The sequence below is a fragment of the Cherax quadricarinatus genome, chromosome 4 (assembly GCF_038502225.1).
Source record: "Cherax quadricarinatus isolate ZL_2023a chromosome 4, ASM3850222v1, whole genome shotgun sequence".
Taxonomy (NCBI): Eukaryota; Metazoa; Arthropoda; class Malacostraca; order Decapoda; family Parastacidae; genus Cherax; species Cherax quadricarinatus.
The window spans coordinates 64889670-64910289 of record NC_091295.1 but is presented as its reverse complement, the minus strand read 5'-3'; the positions used below and the strand labels follow the sequence as shown (position 1 = coordinate 64910289).

Here is a 20620-nt window from a genome sequence, read left to right as displayed (position 1 = left end):
GGGTCTGTTGGTAATCCCCCTTATGTGTGCTGGGAGGCAGTTGAACAGTCTCGGGCCCCTGACACTTATTGTATGGTCTCTTAACGTGCTAGTGACACCCCTGCTTTTCATTGGGGGGATGGTGCATCGTCTGCCAAGTCTTTTGCTTTCGTAGTGAGTGATTTTCGTGTGCAAGTTCGGTACTAGTCCCTCTAGGATTTTCCAGGTGTATATAATCATGTATCTCTCCCTCCTGCGTTCCAGGGAATACAGGTTTAGAAACCTCAAGCGCTCCCAGTAATTGAGGTGTTTTATCTCCGTTATGCGCGCCGTGAAAGTTCTCTGTACATTTTCTAGGTCGGCAATTTCACCTGCCTTGAAAGGTGCTGTTAGAGTGCAGCAATATTCCAGCCTAGATAGAACAAGTGACCTGAAGAGTGTCATCATGGGCTTGGCCTCCCTAGTTTTGAAGGTTCTCATTATCCATCCTGTCATTTTTCTAGCAGATGCGATTGATACAATGTTATGGTCCTTGAAGGTGAGATCCTCCGACATAATCACTCCCAGGTCTTTGACGTTGGTGTTTCGCTCTATTTTGTGGCCAGAATTTGTTTTGTACTCTGATGAAGATTTAATTTCCTCATGTTTACCATATCTGAGTAATTGAAATTTCTCATCATTGAACTTCATATTGTTTTCTGCAGCCCACTGAAAGATTTGGTTGATGTCCGCCTGGAGCCTTGCAGTGTCTGCAATGGAAGACACTGTCATGCAGATTCGGGTGTCATCTGCAAAGGAAGACACGGTGCTGTGGCTGACATCCTTGTCTATGTCGGATATGAGGATGAGGAACAAGATGGGAGCTAGTACTGTGCCTTGTGAAACAGAGCTTTTCACCGTAGCTGCCTCGGACTTTACTCTGTTGACGACTACTCTCTGTGTTCTGTTAGTGAGGAAATTATAGATCCATCGACCGACTTTTCCTGTTATTCCTTTAGCGCGCATTTTGTGCGCTATTACGCCATGGTCACACTTGTCGAAGGCTTTTGCAAAGTCTGTATATATTACATCTGCATTCTTTTTGTCTTCTAGTGCATTTAGGACCTTGTCGTAGTGATCCAGTAGTTGAGACAGACAGGAGCGACCTGTTCTAAACCCATGTTGCCCTGGGTTGTGTAACTGATGGGTTTCTAGATGGGTGGTGATCTTGCTTCTTAGGACCCTTTCAAAGATTTTTATGATATGGGATGTTAGTGCTATTGGTCTGTAGTTCTTTGCTGTTGCTTTACTGCCCCCTTTGTGGAGTGGGGCTATGTCTGTTGGTTTTAGTAACTGAGGGACGACCCCCGTGTCCATGCTCCCTCTCCATAGGATGGAAAAGGCTCGTGATAGGGGCTTCTTGCAGTTCTTGATGAACACAGAGTTCCATGAGTCTGGCCCTGGGGCAGAGTGCATGGGCATGTCATTTATCGCCTGTTCGAAGTCATTTGGCGTCAGGATAACATCGGATAGGCAAGTCCACTCAAACAAGAAACGTTAAACAAAGAAGTAGAATTTTTGTTGTCCCATGGACTCATAGAAAGGAGTAAAAGTCCGTGGGCCTCGCCCTGTATATTAGTTCCCAAGCCTGATGGAACTTCTAGAATGTGCACTGATTATCATAAGGTTAATGCTCTCACGGTACCAGATGGTTTCCCACTACCCCGTATTGATGATCTAATAGACAGAGTATCAGGAGCTGCCTATGTCACCCGCCTGGATTTATTAAGGGGCTATTACCAAGTGCCGCTTACCCAGCAAGCCCAAGAAATATCAGCATTTACTATACAAGGCGGATTATTCAATTATCGTGTTATGCCCTTCGGGTTGTGTAACGCGGCCTCTACCTTTCAGCGCCTGATGAACCTGCTGACCAATGATTTAGAAGGAGTGGATGCATATCTAGATGATCTTGTTATATATAGCAATGAGTGGGAGCAACATTTAATTCGCCTGGAAACCTTATTTAAGAAGTTAGAAAACTACAACTTCACCATAAATTTAGCCAAGTGTCAGTTTGGACAAGCCAAGATTAAATACCTCAGTTTTTGTATAGGTCAAGGTGAGGTACGTCCTGTTGATGTAAAAGTTAGGGCAATTGCCGAGTTTCCTATCCCTCAAGATAGAAAGTCTATACAGAGGTTCCTTGGAATGACTGGTTATTATTGACGTTTCTGTCCTAATTTTTCTCAGGTTGCCTCTCCTCTTACTTAGTTAACCAGTAGTAAGATGAAGTTTTGCTGGACGAAAGATTGTGAGATAGCTTTTAATCGGTTGAAGCGGTTGCTTTCTTCGTCACCCGTATTGAAAAGTCCTGACTTTAATCAACCCTTCTATTTACACATCGATGCCAGCAGTTATGCTGTGGGGGTGGTGTTACTTCAGAAATCCCCCTCTACTGATATTTTGCATCCTATATCTTATTTTTCTTCAAAGTTGAAACGTCACCAAAAGAATTACGCCACTGTAGAGAAAGAAGTTCTTGCCCTAGTAATATCTTTGGAACATTTTGACATTTATCTGGGAACCCCCCCCCATAAAATTATGGTATTTTCTGATCACAACCCTTTAATTTATATTAATTCTATGAAATCAAAGAACACCCGAATCCTCAGGTGGGCTCTGAGGATCCAACCTTATCTGATTAGTATTCAACACTTAAGTGGATCCCTTAACATAATTGCTGATGCTCTTTCTCGCCCCTAAAAAAAAAAAAAAAAAAAAAAAATGTATACCTTAAAATGTAAAGTAAAGTAATGAGTACTCTCAGAGCCTAATTTATATATATATTATATAATTTTGTTAATAATTTTCTTTTATATTGACAGTATGACTATGAAAGCCGTTTCGTTGATGGGACAAAGTATTAAGTCCACATGGATGACCCTGACAGTCATGTCCGAGACTCCTATTCTCGAATTGTGATGGAAGCTGCTCCAGATAGTTCTTCTGGCCATTGTTCCAAAAGCTCATCCTCTGGCAAATAACCATGCTGTTCGAGTTCTTGCTTCTCCATTCTTCCGTCGTACTACTTGCCTTATTTACCAAGAGGACGCTTACTATAAAGGAGATATTACCAAGGACGCTTGCAAACTCCCTACTGCGACCTATTGTCGTACGGGGGGGGGTGTTATATCTTTGAAATTGGTCATCGTGTGTTATTTAAATATTGTAAGAGCATATGTTCATCACTTAATATTATAGCATGAAAGTCCCCATTTATTGCTAAAATAGAGACTTTTGGCGTTATATTATTATCTGTTAATATATGAAAAATACCATGGTATTATTGTTATTATTGCTATTATCGTTATTATCACTATTATTGTTATTATCACTATTTTGTAATTATCACTATTATTTTACTATTATGGTTATCTGGAGTTTACCTGGAGAGAGTTCCGGGGGTCAACGCCCCCGCGGCCCGGTCTGTGACCAGGCCTCCTGGTGGATCAGAGCCTGATCAACCAGGCTGTTGCTGCTGGCTGCACGCAAAACAACGTACGAGCCACAGCCCAGCTGGTCAGGAACCGACTTTAGGTGCTTGTCCAGTGCCAGCTTGAAGACTGCCAGGGGTCTGTTAGTAATCCCCCTTATGTATGCTGGGAGGCAGTTGAACAGTCTCGGGCCCCTGACACTTATTGTATGGTCTCTTAACGTGCTAGTGACACCCCTGCTTTTCATTGGGGGGATGTTGCATCGTCTGCCAAGTCTTTTGCTTTCGTAGTGAGTGATTTTCGTGTGCAAGTTCGGTACTAGTCCCTCTAGGATTTTCCAGGTGTATATAATCATGTATCTCTCCCGCCTGCATTCCAGGGAATACAGGTTCAGGAACCTCAAGCGCTCCCAGTAATTGAGGTGTTTTATCTCCGTTATGCGTGCCATGAAGGTTCTCTGTACATTTTCTAGGTAGGATTTCTTGTGTATATAGAGTTTAAGTCTCGGAACCATCCGGTGAATTGTTCAGTTGTTTATGTCCGGCTGGCTGATCCAACCTGACGACACGTCAACAGACTGGCAAGTAGTCAGTCTGCTCCCAGCTCTAGCCCTGACAACTGATCGTATATTGGCTCTTACGGTGTACAGTTGAATGGTTTTGAGAATTGGACTCTAGAGCTGACTCACTTTGTTCCTCATTACTTTGAAAGACTCTTTTGATATTTATATTCTTGGTCAGTTCAGTAATCCATAGATACTTTACGGCCAGATTCAAACGTCTTGTTAAATCTTGTACCTTTCGTATTTTGAGTTTACAGTCTTGTTAAGAAAGAGACGTAAATATTAATGAGGACTTAGATACAGGAAGAATAATTAAACTTCCTTATTAATATGACATTTCCATGATTTTAAACTAAACGTATGTGGTAAATTTATTGTACAAAGTATTAAGTTAAATTAACTACAAAGAGAAGATAAAGTATTGTATTTAAATACTTTAATAAATTTGAATATTATTCTATGGAGTTTCCCAGTTGAAATTATTTCCCCTAGACTCTAAAAGACCTTTAAGAACTTGGATCCAAAAATCTTGTTGCATAAGAAATAAATGGTAACAGGCCACATTCTGAAGTTCTTTAAAAAATTTCTTATTCGCAACAGCGTGCAATTCGGGGAGGGTTGTACATAGTGTCTTGGGGCGCTTAAATAGTCTACGGCCGCGACATTTAACCCTGCATCAGAGGGCGGTGGTCATTAATGTCCTGCTTTATAGCAAAGTATGGCATGTTGCTGCACTGTATCCTTTGTTGCAGGGGGACATCAAACATCTTTTGCATAGAGTTTATCGATTTTTGTGGGGTTCAGGTTGCGATTGGCTCACAAGAGCTGTGGTGGAGACACCAATGCATAAGGGAGGGTTGGGTCTCATTCCTCTAGAGGCTCATGTCATGGCATGTTACATGAAGCGTTATTTTCTCCAACTGGGCGGGATGCATGGTGGGTTAAGTGAATTGTATCACGACCTGCGCAGGTGGTGGGGAGGGAGGAATGTAATTAGGTGCAACATGATGCTTCGTGTATTATTGCACATGAAGGACGTGCGCTGTGTAAAATTATGTACCTTAGAAAGGGCGGGTATGGAGGTAGTCGTGGTGCGAGTTGAAGGAATGTATCCCATGTATGCGTGGGGTGATATATGGAGGCGAGTTCAACAGTTGCGTCTGCCTGCTCAAGTATGGGAAGTGGTTTTTAAATTTTTACATGGAATCTTTCCGTCCATACTATGCACTTGGTATCTGCTGGCATGGGAAATCTGGAAAAACAGATGGGACGTGAAACTATGACCACCCTAGAAAATGCCATGCCCATATGACAACAGGAAAATGCAAACTCCCTTCCTGTAAGCTTTTTCACCCTGAACTGTGTACCTCTTCAGTACAGGAAAGACTGTGCTATAACTTAAATTGCCAGGCATACCATCTAAAGGGGACAAAAAGATACAAAACATCCAGGCCATGGGAAAACCTGGGTAGCCACAGCCACTCAAGAGAGAGAGCTTTTGTAGTGCCAGGAAGGAAAAAAAACTGGCAGGAAATGGCAGAAATCGTACACCAAATCCAGTCATTCCAGGAGTGGAACCACAGTCGATGGCCTCCACTCCAAACCAACAGATACAGATACTAATGCCGGAAAAAAATCCCCCCCCCCAGTACCAACAACACCACCAGTCCGATAACATTCTTCTTTGCAAATATACAGGGTCTAAAGCCAGCAACAAACAACAAAATACCTTTCATCCGTGGACTGCTTGCAGAGGCAAAGGCAATGTTCGCGGCTTTCACTGAGACCCACATAAAGGATCACTTGGACAACGAAATATGGATCCCAGGTTACAACCTGTACAGATGTGACAGAGTGAACAGGCAAAAGGGGGGGGTTGGCCTGTACATTGCAGAGTCACTTGTTTGCACAGAACTGCTTAATGCCTCAAATGATGTAGTGGAAGTTTTAGCAGTAAAGGTCGAGAACCAAAACCTAGTCATTGTGGTAGTCTACAAGCCTCCGGATGCAACATCCCAGCAATTCCAGGAACAGCTGTTAAAAATTGACCACTGTCTGGAAAATCTTCCAGCTCCTGCACCCAACATCTTGCTCCTGGGGGATTTCAACTTAAGGCACCTAAAATGGAGGAATATAGCAAATAATATTGTTGCAGTAATAACACCAGGAGGCAGCTCTGATGAAAACTCACACTCACACGAGCTTTTAAATCTCTGCACAAAATTCAATTTAAACCAGCAAATAATAGAGCCTACTAGACTGGAGAATACACTAGACCTCATCTTCACTAACAATGATGATCTGATAAGAAATGTCACCATATCAAAAACAATATACTCAGATCACAACATAATTGAGGTTCAGACATGTATGCGTGGAGCCCCAGACCGACATAATGAGACTAGTCACGAGGGAGCATTCACCAAATTCAACTTCAATAACAAAAACATAAAGTGGGACCAAGTAAACCAAGTCCTAACCGATATAAGCTGGGAAGATATACTAAGCAACACAGACCCCAACTTATGCCTAGAACAGATTAACTCGGTGGCACTCGATGTATGCACAAGGCTTATTCCTCTAAGAAAAAGGAGGAGTAGATGTAAAATAGAAAGAGACAGGCGCTCCCTTTACAGGCGACGGAAAAGAATAACAGAGCGGCTTAAAGAGGTCAATATATCTGAAATGCGTAGGGAGACACTGGTCAGAGAAATAGCAAGCATCGAACTTAAGCTAAAAGAATCCTTTAGGAGTCAGGAATCGCGGGAAGAACTAAAAGCCATAAATGAAATCGAAAGAAACCCAAAGTATTTCTTCTCCTATGCCAAATCAAAATCGAGAACAACGTCCAGTATTGGGCCCCTACTTAAACAAGATGGGTCCTACACAGATGACAGCAAGGAAATGAGTGAGCTACTCAAGTCCCAATATGACTCAGTTTTTAGCAAGCCGCTAACCAGACTGAGAGTCGAAGATCAAAATGAATTTTATGAGAGAGCCACAAAATTTGATTAACACAAGCCTATCCGATGTTATCCTGATGCCAAATGACTTCGAACAGGCGATAAATGACATGCCCATGCACTCTGCCCCAGGGCCAGACTCATGGAACTCTGTGTTCATCAAGAACTGCAAGAAGCCCCTATCACGAGCCTTTTCCATCCTATGGAGAGGGAGCATGGACACTGGGGTCGTCCCACAGTTACTAAAAACAACAGACATAGCCCCACTCCACAAAAGGGGCAGTAAAGGAACAGCAAAGAACTACAGACCAATAGCACTAACATCCCATATCATAAAAATCTTTGAAAGGGTCCTAAGAAGCAAGATCACCACCCATCTAGAAACCCATCAGTTACACAACCCAGGGCAACATGGGTTTAGAACAGGTCGCTCCTGTCTGTCTCAACTATTGGATCACTACGACAAGGTCCTAAATGCACTAGAAGACAAAAAGAATGCAGATGTAATATATACAGACTTTGCAAAAGCCTTCGACAAGCGTGACCATGGCGTAATAGCGCACAAAATGCGTGCTAAAGGAATAACAGGAAAAGTCGGTCGATGGATCTATAATTTCCTCACTAACAGAACACAGAGAGTAGTCGTCAACAGAGTAAAGTCGGAGGCAGCTACGGTGAAAAGCTCTGTTCCACAAGGCACAGTACTCGCTCCCATCTTGTTCCTCATCCTCATATCTGACATAGACAAGGATGTCAGCCACAGCACCGTGTCTTCCTTTGCAGATGACACCCGAATCTGCATGACAGTGTCTTCCATTGCAGACACTGCAAGGCTCCAGGCGGACATCAACCAAATCTTTCAGTGGGCTGCAGAAAACAATATGAAGTTCAACGATGAGAAATTTCAATTACTCAGATATGGTAAATATGAGGAAATTAAATCTTCATCAGAGTACAAAACAAATTCTGGCCACAAAATAGAGCGAAACACCAACATAAAAGACCTGGGAGTGGCCCGGTGGCCTGGTGGCTAAAGCTCCCGCTTCACACACGGAGGGCCCGGGTTCAATTCCCGGCGGGTGGAAACATTCGACACGTTTCCAAACCTGTTGTCCTGTTCACTTAGCAGCAAATAGGTACCTGGGTGTTAGTCGACTGGTGTGGGTCGCATCCTGGGGGACAAGATTAAGGACCCCAATGGAAATAAGTTAGACAGTCCTCGATGACGCACTGACTTTCATGGGTTATCCTGGGTGGCTAACCCTCAGGGGTTAAAAATCCGAACGAAATCTAATCTAATCTAATCTAATCTAATCATGTCGGAGGATCTCACCTTTAAGGACCATAACATTGTATCAATCGCATCTGCTAGAAAAATGACAGGATGGATAATGAGAACCTTCAAAACAAGGGAGGCCAAGCCCATGATGACACTCTTCAGGTCACTTGTTCTATCTAGGCTGGAGTATTGCTGCACACTAACAGCACCTTTCAAGGCAGGTGAAATTGCCGACCTAGAAAATGTACAGAGAACTTTCACGGCGCGCATAACGGAGATAAAACACCTCAATTACTGGGAGCGCTTGAGGTTCCTAAACCTGTATTCCCTGGAACACAGGAGGGAGAGATACATGATTATATACACCTGGAAAATCCTAGAGGGACTAGTACCAAACTTGCACACGAAAATCACTCACTACGAAAGCAAAAGACTTGGCAGACGATGCACCATCCCCCCAATGAAAAGCAGGGGTGTCACTAGCACATTAAGAGACCATACAATAAGTGTCAGGGGCCCGAGACTGTTCAACTGCCTCCCAGCACACATAAGGGGGATTACCAACAGACCCCTGGCAGTCTTCAAGCTGGCACTGGACAAGCACCTAAAGTCAGTTCCTGATCAGCTGGGCTGTGGCTTGTACGTTGGTTTGCATGCAGCCAGCAGCAACAGCCTGGTTGATCAGGCTCTGATCCACCAGGAGGCCTGGTCACAGACCGGGCCGCGGGGGCGTTGACCCCCGGAATTCTCTCCAGGTAAACTCCAGGTAAACTCCAGGGTGGTGTTGTATAATAGGCGTTTGGGGGAAGACTGGGGTTGTCCGGCGTGCGGGATGGAGGAATCTGCTTTTCACGTTGTGTATTTCTGTGAGACTTTAGGTATGGTACGAGAGTGGTTCAGTAGGGTTTTGCGTTTGGTGGGGGGGGGGGATGTTTGTCGGTACTCTGGGCGTTGAGTTTCGATGTAGGTGGGGTTGACTTGCATGTACAACGTGCAGTGTCTTACGTTGTGGCCGATTAGATTTTCGTGTCATGGGCTATGAGGCACGTTGATGGTAACAGTAGAATTAGGGTTTTAGCGGGAACGATTTATAGGACAAAATATCGAAATAGGTTGGTATATGAGGGGAGATGGGAGAGAGACTTCCCGCCTGAATATAAAGCCTTGGAGTTACGAGATTTGAGATAGTTGTGAGTGTTCAGTGGGTAATCTAACGGGCTGGTCAGCTGTGTCTAATTGTGTTTGTCAAGTGCGTGAATGTTTTGTGATCTCTGTGTTTATGTGCGTCTCCTATGTAACGGTGATGACGATATATCTTAAGGCTTTGTATATACAGCTTTTAGGAATGTTTTTTGTCATTTATGCCTCAATACAAGTCATTGGTGTACATTTTGTATATGGTGTGCTTCCTAGCACAGTTGAAAGTTTTCTTATTTCTGTTTATATTTTATGCCGCTTTCGTGTGTTTTTTAATAGTATATGTATCTATGCAAGTATTTGTTTTTCTGTAAGCTGTGATGGAGCTTGACCTATATGTGGAAGGAGTATTTTTCAATGTTTGCCTCTCGTCAGTGTATAAGCTCACTTATAGCTGCTTGCATTATCTTTTCTTTGTGTTTATTTGAGATGTCAAATATCACAGTGTAGTTTCGTTTTGTTATATTAGATATTTCATTGTTGTGAATTGTAGCGTCATCCTGTTCCACCTTTGAACTGTAATGCCTATCCTTAGTCAATGATAATAACCTCGTGGTAGTCGCCCAAATTAACGTATTGTTGTGCTCTTTAAGGCACCTGAGTTCTTAGATTAAGTCTTGGATATGTTGTGTGTTGGCAGGCAGAAGTCATGCCTAGTTATATGCCAGATGTAGTATCATGTTGTATAATATGTGATTGCTTGTGTATGTGTGTAATTTTGTGTGCTCGTTTTTGTCACATTGTTTTTTTTTTGTATAGTCTTTATATTTTCCAGTGTTTTCATTTTATTATTTATTATATAATAATAATCTTGTTAGTGCCTGGTATCTCGTTGGCATATTATTTTATGCACCCATATTTATTTTGTACCTGAGTTTTAAATAAAAAAAAAAATAGCAATGCATGACCTACCCCTTGTTTTGACTGATAATCAATATAATACTTTGTTGTTGACTATATTAATCATGAAAGCTGAATCTTTTATATCCCATCTAGTTATGATAAACAACATTTGTTGATTTATAACCAGAAACACTATACTGGCTTTTATCACTTTGAACTCTGATATCCATATCTAAAAAGTCAGAGCTTCTTAATACTGAATAATTTACTTATTACATACTGTGTTCTGCACATAAAATTTATTCTCTTGACTTATTTCTTGACAGGAATTTATGAATCTGTATTGGTAATACTGTGGCATCATCTAATTTACCTCCTCAGGATAATGGGATCACAGGCATGGCTTCTTGTGGGAGCAGTGGCGGTGATAGCCACTGAGGTGCTGGTGGAGGCTCGGTGCCCAGTTTCCTGCAGATGTAAATATGACACAGAGGGCAGAAAGGCTGTCACTTGTGATGCTGGCAGCCTTGCAGACCCCATCCCCATATTTAATATGGACAGAGACACCAAGGTAAGGAAGGAAGTGGATAAGTAGAGGAAGAACTCAGACAGTGGGCAAAGCTAGGTGGTTTTATATTAAATAAAATTAGTAAAAATATTGTAAATATGAATTTATTCTTTAATGAAAGTGCACACACTCTGTCTGTTGATGACAACATTGATACATTTGAAAGTACAAATATATACTCAAACGGATCTCGACTTTCACTAAAGAATATTCTTTCTCTTCAACACTGAAGCAAACCTACGGCTTAAAACCCATATAAAACTTTAATAACTTTGTAGTACAGTGGTACCTCGGTATGTCTTCTCTAGAATAAATCCAACTTGGTATACGTCCTGTTTGGACGCGAAAATTTTTGCTTGGTATACGAACTTTGTTTGGAATACAACTCACGTGCTACAACTTGTATGGGTCAAAATGAGTCATGACACCACACACTACCCTTGTTTATCTCTCTCTCGAGACAAAGCCGCAACTGCCCACTAGCATCAGTACGCTCATTGCTACCATTCAGTGAACAACCCACGCTGTAACTCTCTGTGAAGAGGAGATGGAGGAAGCCCCTACTTCATTAATCAAGGAAATCTTTGCCAAGTAGATGGACATCAAAAACTTTGCAGAGAAGTACCACCCCACCAAAGCCCAAACAAACCATAATAACAAAGTCTGAAATGACCAGTCAGTGTCACATTTCAGAAACATCCTGATCAACCAGGTCCAGATAGGGAAAAGAGACTGAAGAGAGAAGGGGACTCTCCTTCAAAACAATAACATTTCCTCCTCCTCCCTCCTCAGCACTATCCTAGTAGGCACTCGACTCTTTTCAGCAAAGTAAAGTGAGGTTAAATTTGCATTTATTTCATCTAATTCTTATGCATTTATGTATTTTAGTATTAAGCATTGTTTAAATTACATATTTTAGTATTAAGCAGTCTTTAAATTATTTTATACAACCCCATCAATATATAATATGCCAATAACAATAGGATTTTTTCATGGGAATGGATTAATCGTTTTCCCTGTATTTCTTATGGGAAAATTCGTTTGGTATAAGTCCAAGGTCCTGGAATGGATTAAGCACATATACCAAAGTACCACTGTGGCTTATTTAGCAGCCGCATTCAATAAACAAGCACAAAAAACAATGAATTATTACAAAATGTTTCGGATGAATGTGCAGGGTAATGCTTACTTGACAAGAAACAAAGCCAGACTGACTCAGAACATGTGGAATGCTTTGTGTGGGCATGGGCAGGTGGACATGTTCGGTACAGCAAACTGATGAAAACCGAAGTGATGAACGAGGACTGGGACAAAATTTTGACGAAAAAAGTTGTTAAAAACCAAATTCGATGAAAACCAGGGCAAACGAAAGCTGAGGTTCCACTGTACCAGTTAATAAGTCTTTAATTTTTTATTCAGAAGTAAATATATTTTAGGTTATGAAGAAATAATTTATTACATAAGCACTATGTGTCTGTATGTTATATAGTAAGTTTGTGAATGATGTTACAGGTTCTGACAATCACATCCCCAGAGGACCAGCCCAATACACTCACAATGGGCCCCATCTTCTCAACATTATCTCAGCTTGAGGAGATTCATATTACTCGCTCCAATGTGCCAGCTATTGGCGAGAACACTTTCTGGGGCCTTAGACACCTCAAACTACTCAACCTGACTAACAACAACATTACTCTTCTTCTTGACTCTCATCTCAGGGGAATGCGAGAGCTTGAGGTCAGTTAATGATGGTCAGGTTATTGTGTTGAATGGTGTCAGTATATTGAATGATGTCAGTATGTAAGGTGATGTCAGAGTGTTTGTGTTTGAGGGTGCAGTTGGTGTTGTGGGTGAGGATGGTGTTGTGAGTAATGTCATTGTAATATATCAGTGGTATATAATACTGACAAATTGATGAATTAGACAAATGTGCAACATCTGGGTATCTTAAATTTGTAGCTGTTTCGCTATTTGATGGCTTTATCAATGCACTACAGAAACATAAATAGAAAACTGTAAAAGAGGATGTAATTATATACAGAAGACAGTAGATAATGAGGTAATCAGTCCCTCAACCTAAGAGCAGGTGTTGAACACTGTAGTCTTAATGAATCTCTCAGATTCATCAAGTCTGCAATGCTCAACACCTGCTCCTAGGTTGTCTACGATGCTCATCACCTGCTCCTAAGTTGAGAAACTCATTACCTCATCTTCTACTGTCATCCGCACAAAATTCTGCAAACCTAAGGGACCGATTACTTCTTCTTCTACAGGCTTCCATTTATGTCACTGTATTGTATTGATAAAGCCTCTGGATAGTGAAACTTCAGTAAAATTAAGATACCCAGATGTTTCACATGTATCTAATACAGTGGAACCTCAAAAATCGAACTTTCTTTGGTCCAGAAGGCTGTTCGAGTGCCACTACCGAACGAATTTATTCCCATCAGGAATAATGTAAATTAGATTAGTCCATTTAAGACCCTCAAAAATACACTTATAAAAGCACTTACAAAAATACACTTACATAATTGGTTGAGTTGGGAGCAGTTCGATTTTTGAGGTTCCACTGTATCAGTATGTTGTCGTTGAAATGCAGTCGTGGCTCGTGATGCCAGTAATACTTTTACGTACGTACAATCATACTGCATCAAACTTGTTTTTAATAATTTTTTATCTTGTTTCAAAAAAAAAAAATGCTTATTAATACATTGAAAACAACATAGAACAGATTTTTCCTGTAATATATTTGTCATTTGCAAATTATTGTAGGGTAAGGTTGATGAAGTCATACAACTGGCAGTGAGCATCTGGGTGGACCGCAGCTCTGCAGCTCCTATGGATGAGCCACCACTGTTGAACTGAGCATGTTAACCCTTTCAGGGTCTAGAGGCCAAATTTCAAAGTGTGCACCAGTGTCCAAGAATTTTCAAAAAATAATTTTGTTATTTTTTCTTATGAAATGGTAGAAAATCTTTTTCTGAAGGTAATAAAACAAAAAGTACAAAATTTGATGGAAAATTGATGAAATTATGCTCTTGCGAATTCGATATTTATGCATCGGTGATTTTGCCGGCTTTGACTCCCATTTTAGGCCAATTACATTATTCCAGTCGACCAATTATTCCAGTTGGCCAATTTAATGCAAAATTCAGAATATTCCAATTTCAAAATAGAGCCCAGAATAAACAATGCAGTCATTCCTGGCATTAAACTAACATTTCCTCTTTTCATTAGTTACATTTTGAGGCTTTACAAATGAATTCCATTTTGATTTTTTATTCACATAATGAATTTTTATTCAAACCAAAAAATAGAAGATTTACTGTTATGCAATATTGTAATAATTGTATAAATAATATCACCACATTTGTGAACGTATATTAGACCCATCAGCTGGTGTGTATTAGACATGTGAGGTCACTTGTTTATTCAAACATCGGCAAAAATTTAACATTTCCGCTACTTTGAGCTCAGTTTCAAGCCATTTCCAGTATTAAAACCAATCAAAATCATCTCTATTTCTGTAATATATCTTCCTTTCTATCTAATTAGACCAAGAAATCACAAGTACAACTATAAAAAACATACGAAAAAACACTGCAAAGTCGCTGTTTTAATCGAAAATTACAGTCTCAGTTTTTTCTCTCATTATGCACTGTGTGCTGCAGGATTTGTTTTATGTGGTACACACATACCACATAGATGTATTCTCTCATATCTAGGCCCAAATTTACCGCTCACAGCTTATCAAAGTGAGCTGAGCTCATGGCATAGATCTACGGTTTGGATCCTCAGTGTAAAGCCGTAGATCTATGGTACGGACCCTGAAAGGGTTAAAGGTGAAGTGGTTGTAATGAGTGATAAATGAGTTCATTGTTGGTTATGCCAGTGTACTGTAGTGTGAAGCTATCACCAATCTGTGCAGTATTATGCAACACAAATATAATTAATCAAATTATTTAAAGGAAATCCTTTCATATTTTTGCTTAAATTCTAACCCCCATTTTACTATTCTATTAGGTACTCCACCTGGATGACAATCATATAAATACTGTTGCATCAGCAACATTCAAGTCCCTGGAGAGTCTGGAGATCTTAACAATTGCCAGGAATAAGCTGCGGGGTTTGGCACCCAGGATGTTCCTGCTCCTCAACCGACTCAAAATGCTTGATCTTAGTGGTAATGCCATTCAGGATCTAGATCCTGAGGTGTTGAAAGATGTTCCTGCTTTAAGGACGTTAAGATGCTCTGAGTGTGGCTTATCGAGAGTAAAGTCTCTTGTGTATCGGGTCATTCCACTGTTGGAAACACTTGACCTTCGCAACAATTATATCACATCACTGGCCCCTGAGGAATATATGGACCTAAACAACCTCAGACGACTTTTCTTGGATGGCAACAGAATTTTTGAGTTAAAGGATTATACATTTCAAGGTTTGGCTTTACAGCACCTAGGATTGGCTAGAAATAGGATGGAGAAAATTTCAAGAATGGCCTTCGAGGACTGTTCTGTACTGAGCATCGATTTTTCATCCAACAAGCTGCAGTATTCTTCTTTTAGACATCTGAGCCCTGTCATCACTCATATGCATGACATTAACATTGCTAATACCCACATCAGTCCAGAACATGTTCGTGAGTTTCTCAAGCGAGCTACAAGACTGAAGAAACTCAATTTGAGCCGTCTGAATCTTAACCAACTCTTACCCAACATGTTTACTTCTCAGACCAAATTGGAGGTGCTTAATTTATCAAGCAATGGTCTCCAATACATTCCTGTGGACATTCTTCACTCCTTACCAAGTCTGCATACCTTGGATCTACGCAGGAATGAATTCCGTGGAATGCCAGAGATTATTTTACGTCGTCTAGATCGAATTCATAATGTAGAATTAGATGCAAATCCTTGGTCGTGTGACCAGTGCCATATACCTTATCTGAAAATTTGGCTTAATAATTCCCGGAGTTTCAGGAAAGCCTGCTACCCAGATGTGGATGCTCCCAAGTGCCTCAAGTGCCAGTCACCCATGGAGATGTATGACAAGCCAATAATTGAAATTGAAGGCTTGGAATTACAACCTTGCCCAGAAGGAACCTTTGATGTTGCAGCTGCAAGTGCTAGCTCTTCGAATTTCTCACTTGTGCTTGCAGTAGTAACGGCATCAGTGGTAATCATCCTCCTGCTCATTATTTTGGTCACAGGTATTATCATGTACAACCGCCATACTGCTTTCTACTACACCCATGAAAACGACTCCAGACATCACTTCTATGAGAACCCAGCCCTCCACTCCGATCACACTGATATTACTCTGGATGAAGACCTGGATCACCTTCCCGAGAAGGACTCAAGAATAGATGGACAGCACAACTCCTCCAGAGATGTAACCAATGCTGACAAAGCAGAAATTCCATTGGGAGGTAAGAAACAAGTTGTTGATAACAATGTGGTTGTGATTGATGAATTGATAAGGAATAAGAATGGAAAGTCATCACATAATGGAAAATCCTGAGGATACTTTTATGATACTAATTATGACAGAAAAAATGTTTGATCCTAAGCATTTATAACACTGCTTGCTAATTAGATACTTTTCTAATTGAGAATAATAGAAAATGAGTTCCTCATTGGTTTAAACCAAGATAAAAGAGGAATCAGCAGTCATAATTTGTGGAGCTTGGCGTGTGAACGTAATATATCCCAACTACCATGACTTGCTAGCACATCACAGTAGTGTTTATAATGGGGCAGGCATGTAATCTGCTTGCCCTCACCCAAAGCTGCTTTACATTTTGTCTAAATGGAACTTTAGTCCCACAATTAAATGTGTATTATATTCCCCAGAACATTTTTGCACCCCTTTGTACATTATAGTACAGACATACACATTTGTAATGTAGTTTAAAACTTTCCATATATTGTGAACCAAGTTCTGTCAGAGGATGATACTCTAGGCCTTTCAGATGGATAAATATTGTGTTAAACATATGAGTGATTTATAGATATATTTTTGAGGTTTTTCTTTAATCTGCTCTGTGTGTATGTATAAATATATATAATTTTTTTTTCAACAAGTCGGCTGTCTCCCACTGAGGCCGGGTAACCCAGATAGAAAGAAAAACCCAAAAAAGAAAGAAAAATACTTTCATCATCATTCAACACTTTCACCATCACTCATACATAATCACTGTATTTGCAGAAGTGCTCAGATACAACAGTTTAGAAGTCCCTCCAAACTGCCAATATCCAAACCCCTCCTTTAAAGTGCAGGCATTGTACTTCCCATTTCCAGGATTCAAGTCCTGCTAACTGGTTTCCCTGGACCCTTCAAAAAATATTACCCTGCTCACACCCCAACAGCTCATCAGGTCCCAAAAATCATTTGTCTCCATTCACTCCTATCTAACACGCTCATGCATTCTTGCTCGAAGTCCAAGCCCCTTCCCCACAAGACCTCCTTTACCCCCTTGCTCCAACCTTTTCTAGATGACCCCCCTACCCCGCCTTCCTTGCCCTATAGATTTATATGCTCTTCAAGTCTTTCTACTTTGTTCCATTCTGTTTAAATGACCAAACCACCACAACAAACCCTCTTCAGCCCTCTGATTAATACTTTTAGTAACTCCACACTTCCTCCTAATTTCCACATTCCGAATTCTCTGCATAATATTTACACCCTTAGACAGGACATCTCCACTGCCTCCAGCCGCCTCGCTGCAGCATTTACAATCTAAGCTTCATGCCCATATAAGTGTGTTGGTACTACTACACCATACATTCCCATTTTTGCTTCCATAGATAACGTTTTTTGTCTCCACAGATACATCGACACACCACACACCTTTTTTCCTTCATCAATTCTATGATTAACCTCATCCTTCATAAACCCATTCACTGACAAGTCAACTCCCAAATATCTGAAAACATTCACTTCTTCCATACCCCCCTCTCTCCAATGTGATATCCAATTTTTCTTTATCTAAATTGTCTGATACCCTCATCACCTTACTCTTATCTATGTTCACTTTCAATTTTCTACCTTCACACATCCTCCCAAACTCGTCCACTAACCTCTGCAACTTTTCTTTAGAATCTCCCATAAGCACAGTATCATCAGCAAAAAGTAACTGTGCCAACTCCCATTTTGTACTTGATTCCCCATAATTTAATCCCAACCCTCTCCAGAACACCCTAGCATTTACTTCTTTTACATCCCCATCAATAAATATATTAAATAACCATGATGACATTACACATCCCTGTCTAAGACCTACTTTTACTGGGAAGTAATATTCTTCTCTCCTACATACCCTAACCTGAGCCTCACTATCCTCATAAAAACTCTTTACAGCATTTAATAGTTTACTACCTATTCCATATACGTACTTGCCACATCTGCCACATTGCTCCCCTATCCACTCTATCATATGCCTTTTCTAAATCCATAAATGCAGTGAAAGCTTCCCTACCTTTATCTAAATATATTTATATATATATATATATATATATATATATATATATATATATATATATATATATATATATATATATATATATATATATATATATATATATATATACATATATATATATATATATATATATATATATATATATATATATATATATATATATATATATTTATATATATACAGTGGACCCTCGCCTAACGAATGCATCGCATAACGTTAAGTTCGCCTAACGATACATTTTAACACTAACATTTTGCCTTGGCTAACACTAAAAAACTCGCCTAACGATATTCGTTCTCGGGTACCAATTAATATCGTTAGGCGAGGGTCCACTGTATATGTATGTATATATATATATATATATATATATATATATATATATATATATATGTATATATATATATATATATATACAGTAAACCCCTGACTTACGATATTAATTCATTTCAGAAGGCTGTTCAGGTGCCGTTACCAAATGAATTTGCTCCCATAAGGAATATTGTAAATTAGATTAGTCTGTATCAGACCCCCAAAAATACACTCACAAAAGCACTTACAAAAATACACTTACATAATTGTTCTAGTTGGGAGCTGATTGTAAGTCGGGGGTCTACTGTATATATTCTCCATGGGGAAGTGGAACAGAATTCTTTCTCCGTAAGCCATGCGTGTCGTAAGAGTTGACTAAAATGCCGGGAGCAAGGGGCTAGTAACCCCTTCTCCTTTACAAATTACCAAATTTAAAAAGAAAAACTTTTGTTTTTCTTTTTGGGCCACCCTGCCTTGGTGGGATACGGCCGGTTTGTTGAAAAAAAATATATATATACACATATAAATACAAACATCTTTACATATACATACATACATTATTAGACTGTCAGTTAATATGTGATCCTCTATAACATTATTGATATAAGAATGAAAAACTAATATGAAGGACCTAGAAATGATAATATCAAAGGAGCTTACTTTCAAAGATCACAACAATGTATCTACCACATCTGCTAGAAAAATGCTAAGATGGAGAATGAGAACCTTCAGAACTAAGGATGCCAAGCCCATGATGATTCTCTTCAAATTGCTTGTTCTCTCTAGGCTGGAATGTTGCTGTACACAAACAGTGCCTTTCAAAGCAGGTGAAATTGCTGACCTGGAGAATGTATAGAGAACCTTCACAGCACATATAAGTATGATAAAACATCTAAATTACTGGGAACGGTTGAAGTTCCTTGACTTGTATTCCCTGAGATGCAAGCGAGAAAGATACATGATAATATACACTTGGAAAATCCTAGGGGGGTTAGTATCAAATTTCCACATGAAAATCATTCCCTCTTCAGGTATACTCCTACGAAAGCAAAAGACTTGGCAGGCAGTGCAACATCCCACCAATGAAAAGCAGGGGTGCCAGGAGTATGCTAAGAGACAAAACAATGAATGTCATGGGCCCAAGACTGTTCAACTGTCTCCCAGCATACATAAGGGGGATTACCAATAGACCCCTGGTTGTCTTCAAGGAAGTGCTGGACAGGCATCTAAAGTCAGGCACCTGACCATCTGGGCTTTGGCTTGTACTTTGGTTTGTGTGCAGCCAGCATTAACAACCTGGTTGATCAGGCTGTGGTCCACCTCAGATTGAGCCACAGGAGTTTTGGCCCCCGAAACTCTTTCTAGGTATACTCAAGGTATTGGAAAATTTTGGCATATTTTCAATCATTACTCTAAACAGGCAACAAAGGGGCATTTGCCTGTACATCACAGAGTCGCTCATATGCACAGAACTACTAAACACCTCAAATGATGTAGTTGAAGTTTTGGTAGTAACAATTGAAAACCAAAACCTTCTTGTCATTGTGGTGGTATACAAGCCTTCAGATGCAACTTCCCAGCAATTCCAGGAGCAGTTTGTAAAAATTAACCACTGTCTAGAAAATCTTCCAACTCCCGCCCCAAATATCTTACTACTAGGAGATTTCAACTTGAGACACCTAAAATGGAGGAGTATAACAAACAGTGTTTTAGCAGAGATCACCCCAGGAGGCAGCTCAGATGAAAATTCACACACATACGAACTATTAAATCTCTCCACCAAATTCACCTTAAACCAGCAAATAGTAGAGCCTACAAGACTAGAAAATAGGCTGAACCTCATCTTTACTAACAATGACGATCTGTTACGTAATATAACAGTATCAACAGATCACAACATAATAGAGGTACAGATGTATGCACAGGGCTCCTGACCAGCAAAATGTGAGAAGTCATGAAGGTCTCTT

General features: G+C 40.2%; 1 protein-coding gene across 1 annotated transcript in view; it reads left to right on the top strand.

Moving 5' to 3' along the window:
• The window catches only part of LOC128684494 (platelet glycoprotein V), a 623615-nt gene extending 606757 nt beyond the window's left edge, over positions 1 to 16858 (top strand). The window contains exons 6-8 of the mRNA XM_053770694.2: positions 10681 to 10870; positions 12380 to 12604; positions 14891 to 16858. Coding sequence (XP_053626669.1) covers positions 10685 to 10870; positions 12380 to 12604; positions 14891 to 16384 — 1905 coding nt within the window. The 5' untranslated portion in view covers positions 10681 to 10684 and the 3' untranslated portion in view covers positions 16385 to 16858. The remainder of the gene's footprint in view (positions 1 to 10680; positions 10871 to 12379; positions 12605 to 14890) is intronic.
• The last annotated feature ends 3762 nt before the right edge of the window (positions 16859 to 20620 follow it).